This window comes from Hemicordylus capensis, chromosome 1, assembly GCF_027244095.1.
Source record: "Hemicordylus capensis ecotype Gifberg chromosome 1, rHemCap1.1.pri, whole genome shotgun sequence".
Classification (NCBI taxonomy): Eukaryota; Metazoa; Chordata; class Lepidosauria; order Squamata; family Cordylidae; genus Hemicordylus; species Hemicordylus capensis.
Genome location: NC_069657.1, coordinates 194,530,732 through 194,549,606, shown reverse-complemented (window position 1 = coordinate 194,549,606; position 18,875 = coordinate 194,530,732). Strand labels below are relative to the sequence as shown.

At 43.8% G+C, this 18,875-nt stretch overlaps 1 protein-coding gene across 8 annotated transcripts in view; it reads left to right on the top strand.

The window, feature by feature from the left end:
* The window catches only part of ABCB11 (ATP binding cassette subfamily B member 11), a 159,875-nt gene that overhangs the window by 119,059 nt on the left and 21,941 nt on the right, over positions 1-18,875 (top strand). For all 8 annotated transcript variants that reach the window (XR_008310313.1, XR_008310311.1, XM_053264897.1 and 5 more), the window contains 3 exons: positions 13,695-13,799; positions 13,923-14,084; positions 17,380-17,583. Coding sequence is in view for 6 of the 8 variants with exons in the window: in XM_053264897.1 (XP_053120872.1) it covers positions 13,695-13,799; positions 13,923-14,084; positions 17,380-17,583 (471 nt within the window). In the remaining 2 variants the exon portion in view is untranslated. The remainder of the gene's footprint in view (positions 1-13,694; positions 13,800-13,922; positions 14,085-17,379; positions 17,584-18,875) is intronic.

Here is an 18,875-nt window from a genome sequence, read left to right as displayed (position 1 = left end):
CCTCCCCTGGTTCGGTGCGGGGTGGGTGGGTTTGCGGTTTTTTTAAAAAAATAAAACTTTTTTTAACCTTCGGGGGGCTTCCTCTAGGCTGTGGGGGGGGGGATCCGCAAACGTTCCCCCTCCCACCACCAGCTTCAGTCATCACTGCCATGGCCCGTTCAGCCGCTTTTGGGGGCTTGTTCGGGCCTTCATCTGGCGCGGTGGCCATTTTGCTCACCGCCACCCATGTGCAAATGGCCTCTGTGAGACCTAGGCCCCTGCATCTGATGTCAGATGCGGGGGCGGGGCAAGGGGGCCGCGGCGGTCACACCTAGGCCGCTTCCAGCTTCCCTATGCTGCTGATTTGTTTGTTACGTTTTTTGTCTCACACTTCCTCTGAGAAGCTCAGGGCATTGTAAAGAGCTCTCTGTAGAACCCAGAGGGGAGAGTTCTGGTGTGCAAGGACAAGGCAGTGGAGTTGAATCAGGAATATTAATAGATTAGTGAGATAGATATTATTTACAGAGCATTATTTACAGCGAAGCAAGTGCAGTCTGCCTTCAGTGCTCTCGCTGCTGGCTGATTTTTTGCTACACCTCTACTCCAGGACTGGAATAAAAGTAACTAAAGCACTATTCAAAAGCTGGCCAGGATCAATGAATGGGTTAACAAAACAAAACAAAAAACCCCACTCTCTCCTCTTGTGTCTTTTCCCCCCACAACCACCTGTGAGGTAGGTTAGGCTTATAGATTGTGATTGGCCCAGCGTCACACAGTGATTTCATGTCTGAGCAGAGATTTGAACTGAAGCCTCTCCAGTCCTAGTCTGACACTCCCATCTTTACACCATGCTGGCTATCTTTTTGAACTTTCTCTTTTTGGTACTGGTTTTGAGGTTCTGCTCCAGTTTTGCTTGCCTAGCCATTTTTTGGTGCCGCCCTCCTTTCCTTTTTGCTAACTCATGCTGAAAAACAGATGCTGCATCTTAACGTTCATCCGATAAATAAACTGTGACTCTGTAACAGAGGCGCTTGCTGCCTGAGCAATCATTATACATAAGATGACAGTGACTCTGCATCAAAGTGACAACCCTGCAGCCGATGTATTGGTGTATGCTAGACCTCACATTGACAACAGGGCTGGCACTTAAATCTTCCATGAAATGTTCTCTCCTCCTCCTCCTCCTCCTCCTCCTCCTCCTCAGTTGCTGACACCAGGGTAAATATTGCAGTCCTTCATTCTGCTCTTCAGCTGCTGTAGCCAAGTCTTCTAACAGCCTTTTTAAAAGATCACAAAATTAAGAATGATCATCGGATTGTATAGCAAGCAAGTGTAGAGGTGGCCACCCTGAGGCTCTCCTGCTGCTGTTGAACTATCACTCCTATCATCCCCAATCACCATCTAGCAAATTTTTGCTTGTTGTCTCTTCCCCTTCCCATAGCCAGCCCCCACCTAACTAATACTTTCCTTCTTTCTCTTCTCCCACTGAACAAGTTATTCTAGAAACAATAAACATGACTAGCTTCCCAGTGGACTTAGAAGCTGCCCAGCAGCATTTCAGCAGTTCATGAGTCTATAATTAAGGTCCTTCATAAATGATTTTCATAACTAGATCCCTAACAAAAAGGCAGATCTGAGTACTTTACCAGCTAGTGGCGAAAAAGTTCAAATCAGTTTGACATATGTAGTTCCTAGTCAGATAGGTTACTTGCATTTGCCATCAAAAAAGACAAAAAATAAATTATGTATGTATGTATTTATTTGATTTATATAACGCCCTTCCAAAATGGCTCAGGGCGGTTTACAGTTAAAACAAACCACTAAAACAGAAAAATGCTAAAACAAATTAAAAACAATATAACAACTAACAATTTTAAAACATTTTAAAACAATTAAACCATTATAGTACAGTGGTCCCTCGACTTACGAAGATAATCCGTTCCGAACGCACGTTCGTAGATCGGAATTTTCGTAAGTCGAAAAGCGCATCCACGGAGGTCCGGAAACATTCGTAGGTCCAGGAAACCGCATCTAAAAATTCGTAGGTCGAGGAAGCCGCATCTAAACCGGCAACGACTTCTGGTATTTTTTGTCGTTCGTATGTCGAAATCTTCGGATGTCGAGTACTTCATAAGTCGAGGGACCACTGTATTTAAAAACCCCGAAATCAGGTTTTAAATTTTAAAATAAACCAGATTTAAAACCCCCAAAATTTAGGATGCTGAGTAAGCTTGGGTGAAAAGATGGGTTTTCAGTTGTTTTTTGAAAATTGGCAGAGATGGGGAGGATCGTATCTCAGCAGGGAGCGCATTCCACAATCTTGGGGCAGCGACCGAGAAGGCCCGTCTCTGTGTAGCCACCAAATGAGTTGGCGGTAACTGGAGACGGATCTCCTCAGATGACCTCAATGGGCGGTGGGGCTTGTAATGAAGACGCTCTCTTTTGCTTTTTAAATTTTTTATTGTTTTTCACAATATCTTAACAATCCCATTACATCTAATTAAGTAAATATTGACTTCCCGCTCACCAATCTGTGCGATTCATTAACTATACAATCAACCATTGCTATAATAATTCAAAGCATATAACCTACACATTACAAAATCGATTTTACTCTACCCGACCTGCTATTTATTACTAAATTTCAAACCCTGCTGAAAAATCGATATTAGAAAAATAGTTCTTTAAGTATAGTTAGAATGGTTTCCAATCTTCTTTAAAACATTCCAAGTTTTCATCCCTTATCAGTACTGTAAGTTTTGCCATCTCAGCATATTCCAAAATTTTTATCAGCCAATCTTCTTTTGAGGGCATTTCATTGTTCTTCCATTTTTGCGCATATACTATTCTGGCTGCCGTTGTTGCATACATAAAAAATGTTAAATTTCTTCTGGAAAACTCTCCTTGCGTTATTCTCAGCAGGAAGGATTCTGGTTTCTTAGGAAATGTCATTTAAAATTTTTTCTTCAACTCATTATATATCATATCCCAGAAAGCCTTTGCCTTCCGGCAAGACCACCACATATGAAAAAAAGTTCCTTCACAGTGTCCACATTTCCAACATTTGTTTGGAACATTTTTATACATTAATGCTAATTTTTTGGGTGTCAAATACCACCTGTACATCATCTTATAATAATTTTCTTTTAAAGTATAACATGCAGTAAACTTTAAATCAATTTTCCATAATTTTCCCCAAGCTGCCATATCTATATTATGACCCACATCTTGAGCCCATTTTATCATAGTCGTTTTAACCACTTCATCTCTTGTCTCCTCCAGAAGCAGCAGCTTATACATCTTAGAAACTAATTTTTCATCATTTTCACACAGCTCCTTCTCAAATCACAACATTTGATCCTCAAATCCAACTTTAAGATCCTTCTTATAGATTTCATTTAACTGATGTTACTGAAACCAGTTACTAACCAAATTTTGTACTTCAATTAGGTTTTTTGACTTACAGCCCTTTTCTTGGTAACATAACAAATCCCTATAGGTACCCCATTCAGGTTGCATATTTATCTCTTTACGTGCTAAAGCCTCAATCGGGGATAGCCATAATGGAGTTTTAAATTCCAACCATTTTTTATATTTTACCCACACTCTCATTAGACTCCTTACATAGTGATTAAGAAAATGTTTATGCACTTTACTTTTATCATACCACAGATATGAATGCCATCCAAACCTTCTATCAAATCCTTCCAGATCAAGTATTCTGGGATTTCTTAATGTTATCCATTCTTTTAACCACGTCAAACAAACAGCATCAAAATACAACCTTAAATCTGGCAGGGTAAGACCACCTCTTTCTTTAGCATCTGTTAAATTTTTAAATTTAATTCTTGGTCTTTTCCCTTGCCAAACAAATTTGGTTATGTTCTTTTTCCATTGCTTGAAACAAGTTAAGGTGTTAATTATAGGAATAGTCTGAAAAAGAAAGAGCATTTTAGGTAAAACATTCATCTTCACAACTGAAATTCTTCCCATTAAAGATAAGTTCATTCTAGTCCATCTTTGCAAGTCAGTTTTTACTGTATTCCATATTTTGATATAATTATTTGAAAACAACAAAGAGTTTTTGTTTGTCAACCAGACGCCCAAATATTTAATTTTCTTCTCCACTTTCAGTTCACTTATTTCAAAGAATCTATCATTAGATTTCTGGTCCATGTTTTTTGTCAACACCTTCGTTTTAATCTTATTTATATAAAACCCGGCCAGTTGGCCAAATTGTTGTATTTTTTCCAAGAGTCTTCTGATCTTCTCTAATGGATTTTCTAGAAAAAACACTACATCATCTGCAAAGGCTCTATGTTTATACTCCTGTTACCCAACTTTCGGGCCTTGTATTTGATCATCTTCTCTAATATTTCTACAAAGCACTTCCAGTACTAATATAAAAAGCAATGGGGAAAGTGGACAACCTTGTCTAGTTCCTTTTTGTATTTTACAATTATCTAATAGTTCCCCATTTATAATAATTTTAGCATATTGCTCCGAATATATTGTCTTGATAGCCCTAATAAAATTATTTCCAACTCCCATTACATCTAGTAGCCTTGACATAAACTGCCAGGAGACATTATCAAATGCTTTCTCTGTGTCCAGAAAGATCATAGCTATCTGTTTATCATTATGTTTTCCGTAATACTCCAATACATTCAAGACTGTTCTCACATTATGTCTTAATTGCCATTTTGGCAAAAAGCCTGCTTGATCTTCATGAATAAAAAGTCTTAATACAACCTTCATTCTCCTTGCCAAAATGGTGGCAAAAAGTTTATAATCATTATTTAAGAGTGAGATTGGCCTGTAGTTCTTGACTTGCATTAAATCTTGATCCGCTTTTGGGATTACTGCAATATTGGCATACTTCCAAGACTCCAGCATAATCCCTCTTTGCAAAATATCATTCATCGTCCATTGTAAAGGCTGTAATATTTGATCTTTAAAAGATTTGTAGTACGAAGCTGGTAACCCATCGGGCCCTGGCACCTTATTAGCTTTGCTTTGATTTATTACTTTTGTTATTTCCATTATTGATATCGGTGCATTCATAATATCTATATGATCCTTAGAAAGTTTTGGAATATTTTGTGTCTTGAGAAATTTGTCGATTTTTATATCTTCTGCTTTGTTTCCCTTATATAATTCAGAATAATATCTAAAGAATTCCCTTTTTATTTCCTTTCCATCATAGGAAAGCCCATTTTTTATTAATATCTTGGATATGTATTTATTCTTTTTCTCACTTCTAATTTTCCAAGCCAACAACTTGCCTGGTTTGTTTGCAAATTCAAATGACTTTTGCTTCACATATTTTAGGTTCCATTCAGCTTCATTTAATAATAACATAGAGAGCTGGTGCTGAAGCACTTTAATGATTTGAATAGTCTTCTTCTTGTCCTTAGCCCATAGAAGTTCTCTTTCTTTTTTAGAAATCTCCATCAATAATTCCTCTTTTTTCAGTCCCCTTTGTTTTTTAAGGTATGCATTTTGTTGTGTAAAAAAACCTCTCATAACCGCTTTTCCTGCATCCCAAACTATTTTATTGTCCATTCCTTGGTTTAAATTCAATTCAAAATAGTCCTTTAACTTCCTTTTGGCTTTCTCCACAACTTCCGCTTTTTTCAGCAAGTATTCATTCAGTCTCCAGCAAAAGGAAACCGTTCCCTTCTTCTTCCATGTAAAGCAAATTGCATTATGATCTGAAAAGGTCCTGGGCAAAATATCCATTCTTTTTATACATGGTGTAATAGATTTAGATGTCCAGACCATATCTATCCTTGAATGAGATTTGTATCTTTCAGAGAAATAAGTATATTCCTTTGCATTTGAGTTTTTAATTCTCCACAAGTCATAGAGATCCATATGTTCTACTAAATCATAAAAAGCTTTAGGTAGCCTGCCTTGCAGATTCCTTTCAGATGTATCAGATTTTCTATCCAAGGATGTAGAGACAACTCCATTAAAATCACCCAATAGGACTAAATTAGCATTCAATAACTCAGCCATCTTCTGTTCTAGATATTTATAAAATTCTACTTTTTTTTCATTGGGTGCATAAATTCCAATTATCACCGTTTTAATTCCGGAAACTAAGATTTCCAAAGCTAGCACCCTACCTTCTTCATCTTTAAAAATCAACTTGGGTTCAAACTGTTGTTTCACATAAAGCACTACCCCTCTTTTTTTCTTCTTCTCAGAGGAAACAAATTCTTGTCCTAAGGCCTTATTAACCAAATATTTTCTGTCTTGTTTTCTAATATGTGTCTCTTGTAAACATACAATGTCCAAGCTTTGTTTTTTAAGAAAATGAAAAACTTTTGCCCTTTTGGTTTTGTTCTTTAACCCATTAATGTTCCATGAAGCTATTTTATAATCCATCTTGGCTAGTTAGAATTATGTGTTGAAGGCACTGCGTGTACAGAGGTTAAAGTTTTTTTGTATTTCCGCCAAAATTCTTGAGCTTTGAGGAGCTCTGTAAATCTGTTCCTCTTCCCTTTGTAGAAAAAGGAGAACCCCTCAGGTACTTCCAATCTAAAATGTATTCCATTGGCGTTTAAAGCATCTGTTAAAAATTTGTAATCCTTACGTTTCCTTAAAACCCTGGATGGTATTTCTTTCAGAACTTTTACCTGTTGAGCTTCAATGGTAAGGGCTTTGGCAAAATGTGCTTGCAGTATCTGCTCTGTAATTGATTTGGAGTTAAATTGAACTATGCAATCTCTAGGTAATTTGTTTTTTATGGCAAATTCAGAATTCAGATGAAAAACTGCATCTATCTGGTGTTCCATCTCTTCACTTGAAATTCCCAAAAGTAATGCAAGTTCCTCCCTAAGCACTTTTTAAATATATTGACTATTTTTTTCTGGGATTCCTCTAAACCTCAGGAAACGCTCTTTTTGCCTCAGTTCCAACAAAGCCATCTGATCTAATAATTTTTCCCTGTCATCTCTTAGTGATCCCATGTCTTGCTCCAAGCTTTCCACCCTTCTTTTAACTTCTTTGTTATCTTCCGCCAATTTTTTCACTGTCTCCTCAATATTTGATGTTCTCTTATTAAGTGTTTGTATATCCTGACTTACTTGTTGGAGAGTGCCAGTATTAGCTTCTAATAACTGTTTCATAGCAACTAGTGTTTCATTTAACTCTGAAGCCATTTTCCCTTCACCCAGGCCTGGGTTTGGAACAGAAAGTCTCCTAGTTTGTGTTTGGGTATGTGTTTGGCTCTGCTGCTTTGCCTTTTGCATTATTTACAACTCCTCCAGCAACACAGCTCTTACAGCAAGATTCGGCCTCCTTGCTGTCCAAGAAAGTAGAGGCCTGCAATTATTTTCCAAATAAACTCAACTCCAGACCGCAACTCTTCTGTCTTATAACCGGCAGTTTAATTTTTCCCACGGTTCAATAATCCGCCTTCTTCCTCTAATTGGTGCACTTCATGATAGACATATTCAACAGCAAACAGCAAATCACTTGTCCCTTAAGTTTAACTCTCTCAAGAGGTACTAAAAAAAAAAAATACTAATAATTCCCACTGCTTTGCTTTTTTAAGTTTTGAAACTTTTAGCCATCAGTTCAATTTTTAAGTTCCAGCATTTAATACACAGATTGAATAGCCATTCTTAATTTATGGTTAGCAGACTTACAACATCTTCACAGCATTGGCTTGAGATCTGTCCAGTCTTTACAGCAACAGCAGGCAGAATTCCAGCAATTTATCACTAATCACACTGAGAGGTGAGCTTCCTGAACTTTAACCATTAATTATAATCCAAACCGAAAGAAATTGGATGCCAGGCTGGCTTCTGTCCATTGGATTTCCAATGAAGGAGCGTAGCTTGATGAATCCCAGCCCCCACCGCTCGACTTAAATCAAAGCTGTACTTTCCAGCGCACCCTTGAGATAAGGAGCAGGCTCCAGGGGGATGCAGTGGTCAATCTTAATCCAAACCCTTTAATCCAGGGTGGTGGTGGTGGGGGGTTATGAAAGCTCAAACCCCCCCAAATACTCCTCCTCGGCTTCCCCTGTTGGGAAGTGTGCAGCCTCGTTAGCAGTCCAACCGGAAGACGCTCTCTTAGATACCCAGGGCCTAAGCCGTTTAGGGCTTTGTAAGTTATAACTAGCACTTTGTATTTCGTCCGGAAATCTATTGGCAGCCAGTGTAACTCCCTCAGTAAAGGAGTAACATAGTCTCTCTGAGATGACCCAGAGACCAACCTGGCTGCCGCATTCTGAACCAGCTGAAGTTTCCGGACTACATACAAAGGCAGCCCCACAGAGCACATTACAAAAGTCAAGTCTGGAGGTTACCAACAGATGTTCCACAGTTTCGAGCTCATTGATCTCGAGAAACGGACACAGCTGGCGTATCAGCTGGAGCTGATAGAAAGCACCCCTGGCCACCGCCTCAACCTGAGAAACCAGGGAGAGGTTTGAATCCAGAAGTACTCCCAGACTGCGAACCTGTTCCTTTTGGGGAAGTGTGACCCCATCTAGAACAGGTAGATCAAAATTGTCTCTGGAGTTCTGACCCCGCACAATAAGTACCTCCGTCTTATCTGGATTCAGCTTCAGTTTATTCTCCCTCATCCAGCCCATTACTGCTTCCAGGCAGGCATTTAGAGAGGATATGCCAGCTCCTGAAGTAGTTGGCATGGAGAAGTAGATCTGGGTGTCATCAGCATACTGGTAACACCCAGCTCCAAATCCCCTGATGATCTCTCCCAGCGGTTTCATGTAGATGTTAAAAAGCATTGGAGAAAGTACGGAGCCTTGAGGGATGCCATACTTAAGCTCAGATCTCGAAGAGCAACAGTCTCCAATCGACACCATCTGGAATCTGTCCGAGAGGTAGGAGTGGAACCACTGTAAAACAGTGCCTTCCACCCCCAACACTCTCAGACATTCCAGAAGGATACTATGGTCGATAGTATCGAAAGCCGCCGAAAAATCCAAAAGGACCAGCAGAGTCACACTTCCTCTGTCAATTGCCAGTTGGAGATCATCCATCAGGCTGACCAAGGCAGTCTCCACCCTGTAGCCCGCCCGAAAACCAGTTTGAAATGGGTCTAGATAATCAGTTTCCTCCAAGACCGCCTGGAGCTGAGAGGCCACCACCCTCTCAATTACCTTGCCCAGCCATGGGAGGTTGGAAACAGGCCTATAATTGCTCAACTCTGAGGGATCTAATGCAGGCTTCTTTAGAAGAGGTCTAATGATTGCCTTCTTAAGACAAGGAGGCATCCTGCCCTCCCTCAGAGAAGCATTTATTATTTCTACCAGGCTGTCTACAACAACCTCCCTGCTAGATCGAACAAGCCATGTTGGACAAGGATCAAGAGAACGTGGTAGGCCTCACCGCCCCAAGCAGCTTGTCCACATCCTCAGGAATCACAAACTGAAACCGCTCCAGTTGAATCTCAAAAGAGGAGTTGCTGGACACCTCCAGTTCAGGCATCAAATTAACTGTGGAGTCTCCATCTAGATCGGCCCGAATCCGAGAGATTTTATCTGCGAAAAACTCTTTAAACACATCACAGCGGGTAACTGATGACTCCAAATTCTGGTTCAAGGGAGGGGAGGCGGATACCACTCCCCTCACAATCCTGAACAACTCCGCTGGGCGTGAACTCGCAGAGGCAAAACAGGCAGAAAAGAAGCACTTCTTTGCAGTATGTATTGCCTGAGCATAGATCTTTAAATGTGCTCTATGTCGTAGTCTGTCGGATTCAAGTCGAGTTTTCTCCACTTGCGCTCCAGTTGCCTACCTTGCCAATTCATCCCCTGCAGATCTTCCGTATACCAAGGGGCCAGTTTTGAAGCGGGTCGGAGGGGACGCTTGGGGGCAATCATGTCTACTGCCCTGGTGAGCAAGTTGTTCCAGTTCTCAACCAGGGCATCAACAGGATCACCAGCAAAGCCAACATTAAATCCCTCCAAGGCTTCTTGGAATCTTACTGGATCCAATAACCTCTTCAGGTGGACTATTCTAATGGGCCCCTCGCCCCTGCAGAGGTGGGAAGTGGTTGTAAGTCCCACCTTAACCAGATGGTGGTCTGTCCATGACAACAGGGAGATCAAAGGAGTCCCCACCCACGGAACACCACCCTGATCAGAGTAGAAGACCAAATCAAGTGTGTGACCTGCAATATGCGGTGGTCCAGAGACCACTTGGGATAGGCCCATAGTTGTCATGGCCGCTATAAATTCCTGAGCTGCCCCGGACAAATTGGTCCCAAAATGAACTTTGAAGTCCCCCAGCACCAAAAGTCTGGGAGACTCCAACGCAAGTTCCGTGACCAAGTCCGTGAGCTCAGTAAGGGATTCTGTTGGGCAGCGGAGCGATCGGTACACCAACAGAAGTCCCAATCTATCCCTGGTCCCCAAACTTAAGTACACACATTCAATATGGTCCGATATCCTAACAGGGACCCTGGTGAGGGAGATGTTGTCCTTATAGACCACAGCCACTCCACCTCCCCGCCCACGTCCCCTCACCTGCTCCTCTACAGAATATCCTGGAGGGAGAAGCTGGGACCAGACTGGACCGCTAGCCTCCCCCAACCAAGTCTCGGTAATACATATCAGGTCGGCCCCCTCATCCATAATCAAATCATGGATGAGCTCAGGTTTATTTTGGACAGACATGGCATTGCAGAGGAGCAAGGTAAGGCTATGTGGGTTGTTGGCAGTGCTCTCCGAGGTCAAAGAGCTGGCAGGACAGCCGGAAGGAGAGACAGCTAATAAATTTCTGACTACCCTTCCCCTGGAGCAACCTGCTGACCTGCCAACGTTTCTTCTTCTATTACCCACCACCACCGGAAAAGCTGCCCCATAGTCAACTAATGTGCCTCCTGTTTCTCCATCTCCAGATGAACCCAAACACATTGCAGCAACTTCAACCCAATTCCCAAACAGCTAAAACTAATTAAACAGAAGCCCTCTAGCCCTCGCTCTCATTCTCCCCCAAAGTGGCTCCCCCAAAGGGGCAACCCCCTTTGGTGTCACCCCTTCGGTGGCAACTCCTTTGGTGGTGGGCCCACCGCCACAAGCAGCCTCCTATAAAGCACAAGACTGAGCAGATGACCCAAGGAACAGCTGAGTCACTCAGGAGCTGGTCCTAGTCCTGCACTCACTCCCCACAGATGTTACCTACAGGCAGCAGCCCCACAGGGGAAGCAGGAGTAGGCAGGCGGCAGCAGAAGGAGCCCCCAAGACCTACCTGGTCTCACACCCCAGGCAGTATTGGGTGGGAAGCAGATGGACTTCTCCCGCTCCTCTGCTCGGCTTCTGACCAGATCCAACTAATAGATTAACAACTAGTCGACCCCGCACAGACCATCGGTGCGCTCTTTGGGGCCAGCGGTTACCTCTCCCCTCACCTTCTGCCCCAGTCTCCGCTTCCGGACCCAGCCGCCTCTCCTCCGCACCACCACTTCTCCCTCCACACAGACTTTCTTTCCCCCCTCCTGGGCCTTGCCTCCGTGGCTGGGTCGGGCGCACCACCTCTGGCCTCCATGGCCGGGCCACCGCCATGGCAACCAATTCTCCTGGGTGCCTCAGCCAATCAGGCGCGTCCGCCGCCCAGCCAGTCAGCTGGAAGCTGGGACGCACATTCCAAGGCACACCCAGGAGAATTAATATAATAGACTAGCTGACCCCGCACAGAGCATCTGTGTGCTCTTTGGGGCTGGCAGTTACCTCTTCCCCCCCGCCTTCTGCCCTAGTCTCCACTTCCGGGCTCAGCCGCCTCTCCTCCCCACCGCCATGTCTAACCCCACCGCCACTTCTAACCCCCCCCCCGACTCTCTTTCCTCCCCTCCTGGGCCTTGCCTCTGCATCCGGGCCAGGCCCGCCGCCACCTCTGGCTTCCGCCGTCTGGCCCGCCGCCGCAGCAACCAATCCTCCTGGGTGCGCCTCAGCCAATCAGGCGTGTCTGCCGCCCAGCCAATCAGCTGGGCCGCTGGGACGCACATTCCAAGGCACACCCAGGAGAATTATATATATAGATTATAAATGGAGAGTAATTGCTAAAAGATGAATATGTCTGTTTGAATTAGTCTGTTATTTGTGTGCCTACCTATTGGTTGGCCAGAAAAAATCTTTTTAGAAAGATATGAGCAAAAGGAATAAAATTAATGAGCAAAAAATAGCTCTTAGCTGAACTCCTGTTGTTTTATCTATTGCCTGTTTTTTCTCTCTCATTTTGCCCAACAGCAGGTAGCTTGTTTTCCCCTAAAATGAATGTTTTGGATGCAACAAATAGGACCTCTATTTTCCCTTTGAGGCATGCCACTGACAGTGTCTATTAGTGGCACTGATTTGGAACATTATGCACGGTTAATAAAGGCAGAAATATTCCTACTTTGTATTTTAAGTATCTGATGCACATTTAATTCTATACTTCCCAATGAACAAGTTATTGAAGTTGATTTTATAAGGATTGGGGAAATATTTCAATAAATGTTCTTTTAAAAAAGAGACTTGTTGAGTCTTCCGGTCAGTGTCCAAACACCCATTTGTGGATGTCAGGAATTTAAAATTCTGACACACACACACCCCAAAAAGACTGTTGTTTCCTTATTTTTCTTCATGCTGCATGGATAATTATGTTGATTGCTGCTGCTGACTAATAAGTGAGCAAAGAGACACATTTTAAAGTGTTGATTCTCTTATATTTAGCAGGAGGAGAGCAACAGTTTATTTTTAGCTTGTGAGCCCTTTGGGGACAGGATAACATCTTATTTATGTATTATTTATTTTTGTATGTAAACCGCTTTGAGAACTTTGGTTGAAGAGCAGTATATAAATATCAGTAGTAGTAGTAGTAGTAGTAGTAGTCAGACTAATGCAGCCCTTGTGGGGCTAGCACTGTGCTGCTGGTGCTAGTGTGGAGGGCTAATTTTCACTTATCTCCCTTTGCTCTGAATCTCACTGTGCCTGCCAAAAAATATGTCTCTGAGGGCTGCACAACCCTCCGGGACATATTTTTGGCAGGCATTTGACAGCACACTTTACCTTTACTGGGACTTTAAAGTGAAGGAGAGAGTGATAAAAATCACCCTTTTCCACTAGCGTCAGCAGCAGGAGTGCTGCATTAATCTGGCAAATTCAGCTTGTAAGTTTCCACCAAGATCTCACACTGACAATCTGTAATGCTAAAAATGTTGCAGTGAGCGGCAGGGGGTGGGGAGGGGAGGGGCTCCCAGTTTGTCAGGCAGGGTGAGGTTATTTCGATGCAGAACTGCTAGAATCTAATTGAGGGATCTGAATATATGTAAAGTGATTTAATTGTATTAAATATTAATGAAATAAAATCCAGTTGCATAATATTTAAAAGTAAGTGCCTAGTGCTTGTGCATTATCCTTTGCACTCATTGGCCAGAAACTGGAAGGTGGGGAAATGTTTCCTTGATACCGAATAACCGAGTAGAACACTGCCTGCGTGCTTTTCCTTGCACACTATTTCCATAAATAAAAAAGTCAGAGACTTACTGAGATTCCCGCCCTCCTTCCTGAAAACTGAACATTCAGCAGAAGAGCCTGGAACAGCCATGAGGGGGCCATGTCCCTATAGGTCCCCTTGGGGCTCGGGCTCTGCTGTCATGTGGTTATTTGTATGATGTACATCCAGAGGCTTTTAACTGTCTTGTGTGAAAACACTCCAATCTTATGGCCTTTCTCCCCTTTCCTTTCCCAAAAGACCTTTTCTATGCCTGACAAAGAAGAGCAAAGGTCACAGATCAACAGCATCTGCCTACTCTTTGTCTGTGTTGGAGTTGTATCATTTTGCACACAGTTCTTGCAGGTAAGAACAGTTGAATCTACCTTCCAGTGAGATAGCTCTGTTGTTTTGCTTTCTTTTCTTTTAACCTTTCTGGCCCCCTTTAACTGTTGTGTTGTGTTTTGTTTTGTTTTGAACACATTACAGGGATATATGTTTGCAAAATCTGGGGAGCTGCTTACAAGACGGCTAAGGAAAGTTGGCTTCCAGGCTATGCTAGGGCAAGAGATTGGCTGGTTTGATGACCACTGGAACAGCCCGGGAGCCTTGACGACAAGACTAGCAACTGATGCATCTCAGGTTCAAGGGGTAAGAGGCTTTATATGAGCATAATTTCACGTGCCTGAGTTGAGGTTTTGTGTGTGTGTGTTTTTTACAACTTAAAATGGGAAAAGGTGGTTATTGTTAGTTTATTGGCTGAGAATCAGTGGCTCACCTAGGTCTAAAATCAGCCTGGACCTGAAGGGCTTAGGAGCCTCCCCACCACCACCACGAGGCCCCCTCCCTAAATTTTTTGTGTGAAAGATACCTGCCGCCACCCCACCGCTGCTCTTGTCTTGAGCGGGCCTCCAAATGATCTGGTGGGGCTCCAGAGCCCCGCCACTGCCCCATGCCCGCCCCTGCTCCGTATCCGCCACTGCCCCGCCACGCCAATATTTGCCATCTTCCCCTGAGCAGCCAGGCCTCCCCTGTGGTGGTGGCAGTGGTGGGCACAGTGGCTGGTTGGCCTGTCCGGCAGGCACACCCTTGCAATGTGAGTATCAAACGTTGCAAGCCCGTGATGGGGGAGGCCTGTTTCACTCACCTCACCCCCCCACTCCCCAGCCACACAAATGGCAGTGAAGATGGCAAATAATGGCACAGGCCAGCGGCGAGGTGGGTGCAGGGCAGTGGCGGGGCTCTGGAAGCCCCACAGATCATTTAGAGCCCCCCCCCCAAGACAAAAGGCCCACGGACCAGATCCACGAGGTACATGGCTGTGTGTGCCTCTGCTGAGAATGCATCTGCTGAAACCCAGAGGAGTGAGAGCAGTGGTGATTTTGAGCAGAAAATAGCTGGTGGGGAAAGGCTTAAAGTCTTCTGGTCTTTCTCCTGCTTCTCCATAGTAGCCCTGTTCACACATTATGTTCAGTACACAATCTGTTTACATACAATCTGTACACAAGTACACGTAAAGATTTGTACACATACAGATCTGTACACAAGTACAGTCATTCACGTGTTATATTCAATGCATGCACAGCAGTGCACTTCCTATCTGTACCCAGCATTTGAAGGGGCTCATACCCAGGTTCACTTTTAAAATGAACACATGTAGAATGTTAGAGAGCTTGGAGGGGAGATTTCTTTATCTATCCCAGCTGCCGCAGAAGTGCACAGGTGAGGAGAGCACGGCTAATTAATATTGTCTGGAGACATGGACATAAAGTTCTAAATAAAGTAGTTTATTTAGGAAAGCCATCAGGGAGATAGATAAGGCCTACATGCCTTGCTGCTAGCTACGTACAGGAAGAGGGGATGGAGAAAGGAGATCTCTCTCTCTCTCTCTCTCTCTCTCAGAGGCTGAAACCCGAGGCTATCCATCTAACAAAGGGGAAGTAGAGTAGAGTAAACATAGTAAGAGATAGGATTCCCTTGCTCACTACCTCTACCCCTAGTGCTCCTAGTTGTCAATAGGGTTGCTGGTGCTAAAAGTCAGTGCCATCAGGAGCTGCATCTCCAACATAAAAAACATGTACTTGTGTATAGGGACTTGTATGAATGTACAATATACTGTCTGAATTGGACTTACATTCTACATTCCAAAAGTTGAAAGTTCCTTCAAAAAATAACATTGGTATTGTTACATAAGAGTGTGATACAAAGTTAGCCTTTGAGTCTAAGGCCTAATTCTCACTGAGGCAGTAATGCTGTGTCTTGATTATACCACATCATTTTGCAAGTGAAGACTCACGTGATGGAATGTTCCCTCACAGAAAAACGATTCTTACATTTCAAAGACAAGAAGAGGCTAGAATGTTCTACCTGGTATTTGGTTTCTTACATGCAGGGTGGTATGTTGGGGCAGGGGCATAGCTAGGGGAGAGGGGGCCCGTGTTCATCCCTCTCTCTGGCGGCCCCCCAGAGTGAGGGAGATAATGAAGAAAATAGGGAGGAATGGAGCTGGAGAGCCCTCAGAAGTTGGGGGCCCGTGTTCTTTGAACCCTTTCGCTCAATTATAGCTACGTCCCTGTGTTGGGGTTTTGTTTTTGGTTTGGTTTGGTTTTCAGTCATGTGAGCTCCTACCCTGCATTATGAAGTGGTACCACTAAGACACAGAGGCTATTCCCAAGATTGCCCAAAAGCAGGCTAAGGGAGCTTAGCCTGCTTTTGGGCGATTGTGTACTGCAATGGGAGCCATGCTGCTCCTGGCAGCTAGCCTCCATAAATATCTCTCCCCTAAACTGAGGTTAGCGGAGCACACACTCTGATAACCCCGTTTTCCCAATCGTGAGGCGCCGCAGCACGGCTTCACACTGCAACGACTCACAAGGAGACCCCTGTCAGGAGGCTGAAACAAGCCTCCCCAGAATGCCCCACATACTCATGCGAGGCATCCTGGGACATCCTGAGGCATCCAGGCGGCCCCCGATCCCCGCAGCCCCTGCCGGCTCCGTGACAGAGCCGGTAATCATGTGGGAAGCCAATCTGGCCACCCAGGACTTCCTGTTTGCTCATGTGTGGAGACCCACCTCGGCTCTCCACTGCTCATGTGGAGAGCCTCAATGACTTGCTGCCTCAGCTAAAAATATTAGAGAGCTCAGGCAGGGAGGTGTCCTTTATTTGCCCCAGCTACAGCAGAAGTGTACAGGTAAGGAAGCACTGCTAATTAATATTGTCTAGAGACATGGAGTTCCAAATAAAGCAGTGTATTTGGGAAATCCATCAGGGAGATAGATTGAGACTTACATGCCTCATTGCTAGCTACATATAGGAAATAGGGAAGGGAGAAAAAGGAAGTCTCTCAGGTGAGAGAAATGAAACCTGGGACTATCCGTCCAACAAAGGTGAGTGAGAGGGGAGAAAGCACGGTCAGAGAGGGAATGCCCTTACTGGCAATCTCTACCCCTAATGCCCCTAGTGGTCAATAGGGTTACTGGTGCTAAGAGGCAATGCAAAAGATAGGTAGAAATGAGCATTCCCTTAGCATTGATCAGCATAGTCTTGAATCAATAGGCATCACTGTGAGTTGACTGATATCACTTGACTTCCCTGATGTCTTCTGGACTGCTACCAAAAGTTTGGAAAGCCATGAAAAATGGAAAAAGAGGCAATGAAGATGACTCATCCATTTTAAGGGTCTCCCAAGTATGTTGCTGATAGGACTCTTTTCGCAATTAAGGATACCAAAGGTAGTGCAGCCACAAGGGCAGGCTGTGCTGGGGTACATTTTGGCCATATATCTCAGCCTCAGTGTCCTTGTTGCATAAAGAGCTGATTAATCTTTAGGAAAGGGAAGCTGCTGGAAATCAAGCTTTCTGAGCAATAGCTTTCCTGCCTCTTCAGTTTTGAGGTAATTCTGGTAATGGGAGATCTTTTTCTTTCTTTCTTTTTTCTCTTTCAGGCAACCGGAACCCAAATAGGAATGATTGTGAATTCTCTCACCAGTATTGGGGTGGCTCTTATCATTGCTTTCTACTTCAGCTGGAAGCTCAGCTTTGTCATCCTCTGCTTCTTGCCCTTCTTGGCCTTATCTGGAGCTGTGCAGTCTATAATGTTGACAGGGTTTGCCTCTCAGGACAAGCAAGCGATAGAAGCTACTGGGCGGGTAATCTATATTTATATATTTTTAAAAACACACATAGTTTAAGATTAATTGTCATGCTTGGTAATAACTCAAGCAGCCAGTTTTGCCAGTGATGCAGGCATTTTAGGCCTGGCAGAGCCACAGAGGTTGCAACATCCTTCTCTGCTCATCAAGCGGCAGAATTTCATGGCGACTTTCCCATCATATATAAAGTCTCTGCCACTTAGAAGGTGACTTGTTTCTCAGAAGGGCTGCGACTTCAGAGAGCAGAAAATAAAGTGTACGTCTCCAGTTCCAATCAGTTGGATTAAGCAGAGCTGAAAGGCATCTTTGGCATTGCCTGCGGACATCTGAAGCCATGCAGGGGGCTGCTTTAAATGGCAGTGGTCGTGGCAGTAGCATTGCAGCCACTGAAACAGCATCTGAAGAACAGAAAATGAGGTAGAGCCGGGCAGGTTTCTGCTTATGAAGCATTCTAAAAACAGTGACCAATAGCGACACTGACCCACCACCAACGCTCCAGGGTTTTCTGTTGTGTGAGACGGGAGGGCTGATCTCATCTTGCCTCTGCACTTGCCTGTGCTTCCGGAAAAATCTCATTTTTGAGATGCAGAGGCTTTGTGGCTCAGGGACTACAGTTTACACTCATAGCTGCTCCAGGGACTTCACAAACCTCAAATGCTGCGCTACTTGGAGTCAGTGTTCCTTCTAACAGGGATTTTCAGAGGTTATTGACTACAACTCCCATAATCCCCAAGCAAAAATCATTGCAGTTGAGGATTCAGGAAATTGTAGTCAACATCTGAGAATCCCTGTTAGAGGGAACACGGCTTGGAGTGTGTGTGTGTGTGTGTGTGTGTGTGTGTGTGTGTGTGTATGTGTGTGTGTGTGTGTGTGTGTGTGAAGTCTACGAAAGGGTCCAGACTGGGAAGGGTTAGTAAAGATGAGCATGAATCAGCCTTGTGCTGATTCTGGACTCTGAACAGGGTATCTTGCCCAAAATACTCAGTTCAGAATGACTGACCCCCCCCTTAGTTAAGGCTGCACTGTAGATGGGTGGAATTCTCAAAAACCACTCCATTAATTGTTGTTAAGGTTTTGGCCCTTCCTTCCAAGTTGGTTGTCCTGTGTCTTATTTGCGTCGTGCATTTGGATGTGGGGGCAATGAGCAATTTGTGCATGTTTTCCTCTGCAGTGCGAAAAGAGAATGTTTTCACCTCCTAAAAGATTAGAAAAATAAATGTTAATGGCTGATGCCCTCTGAATATTGGAATACGATAAATCTAAGTGCTGCTTTCACCCTGTAGATTTGT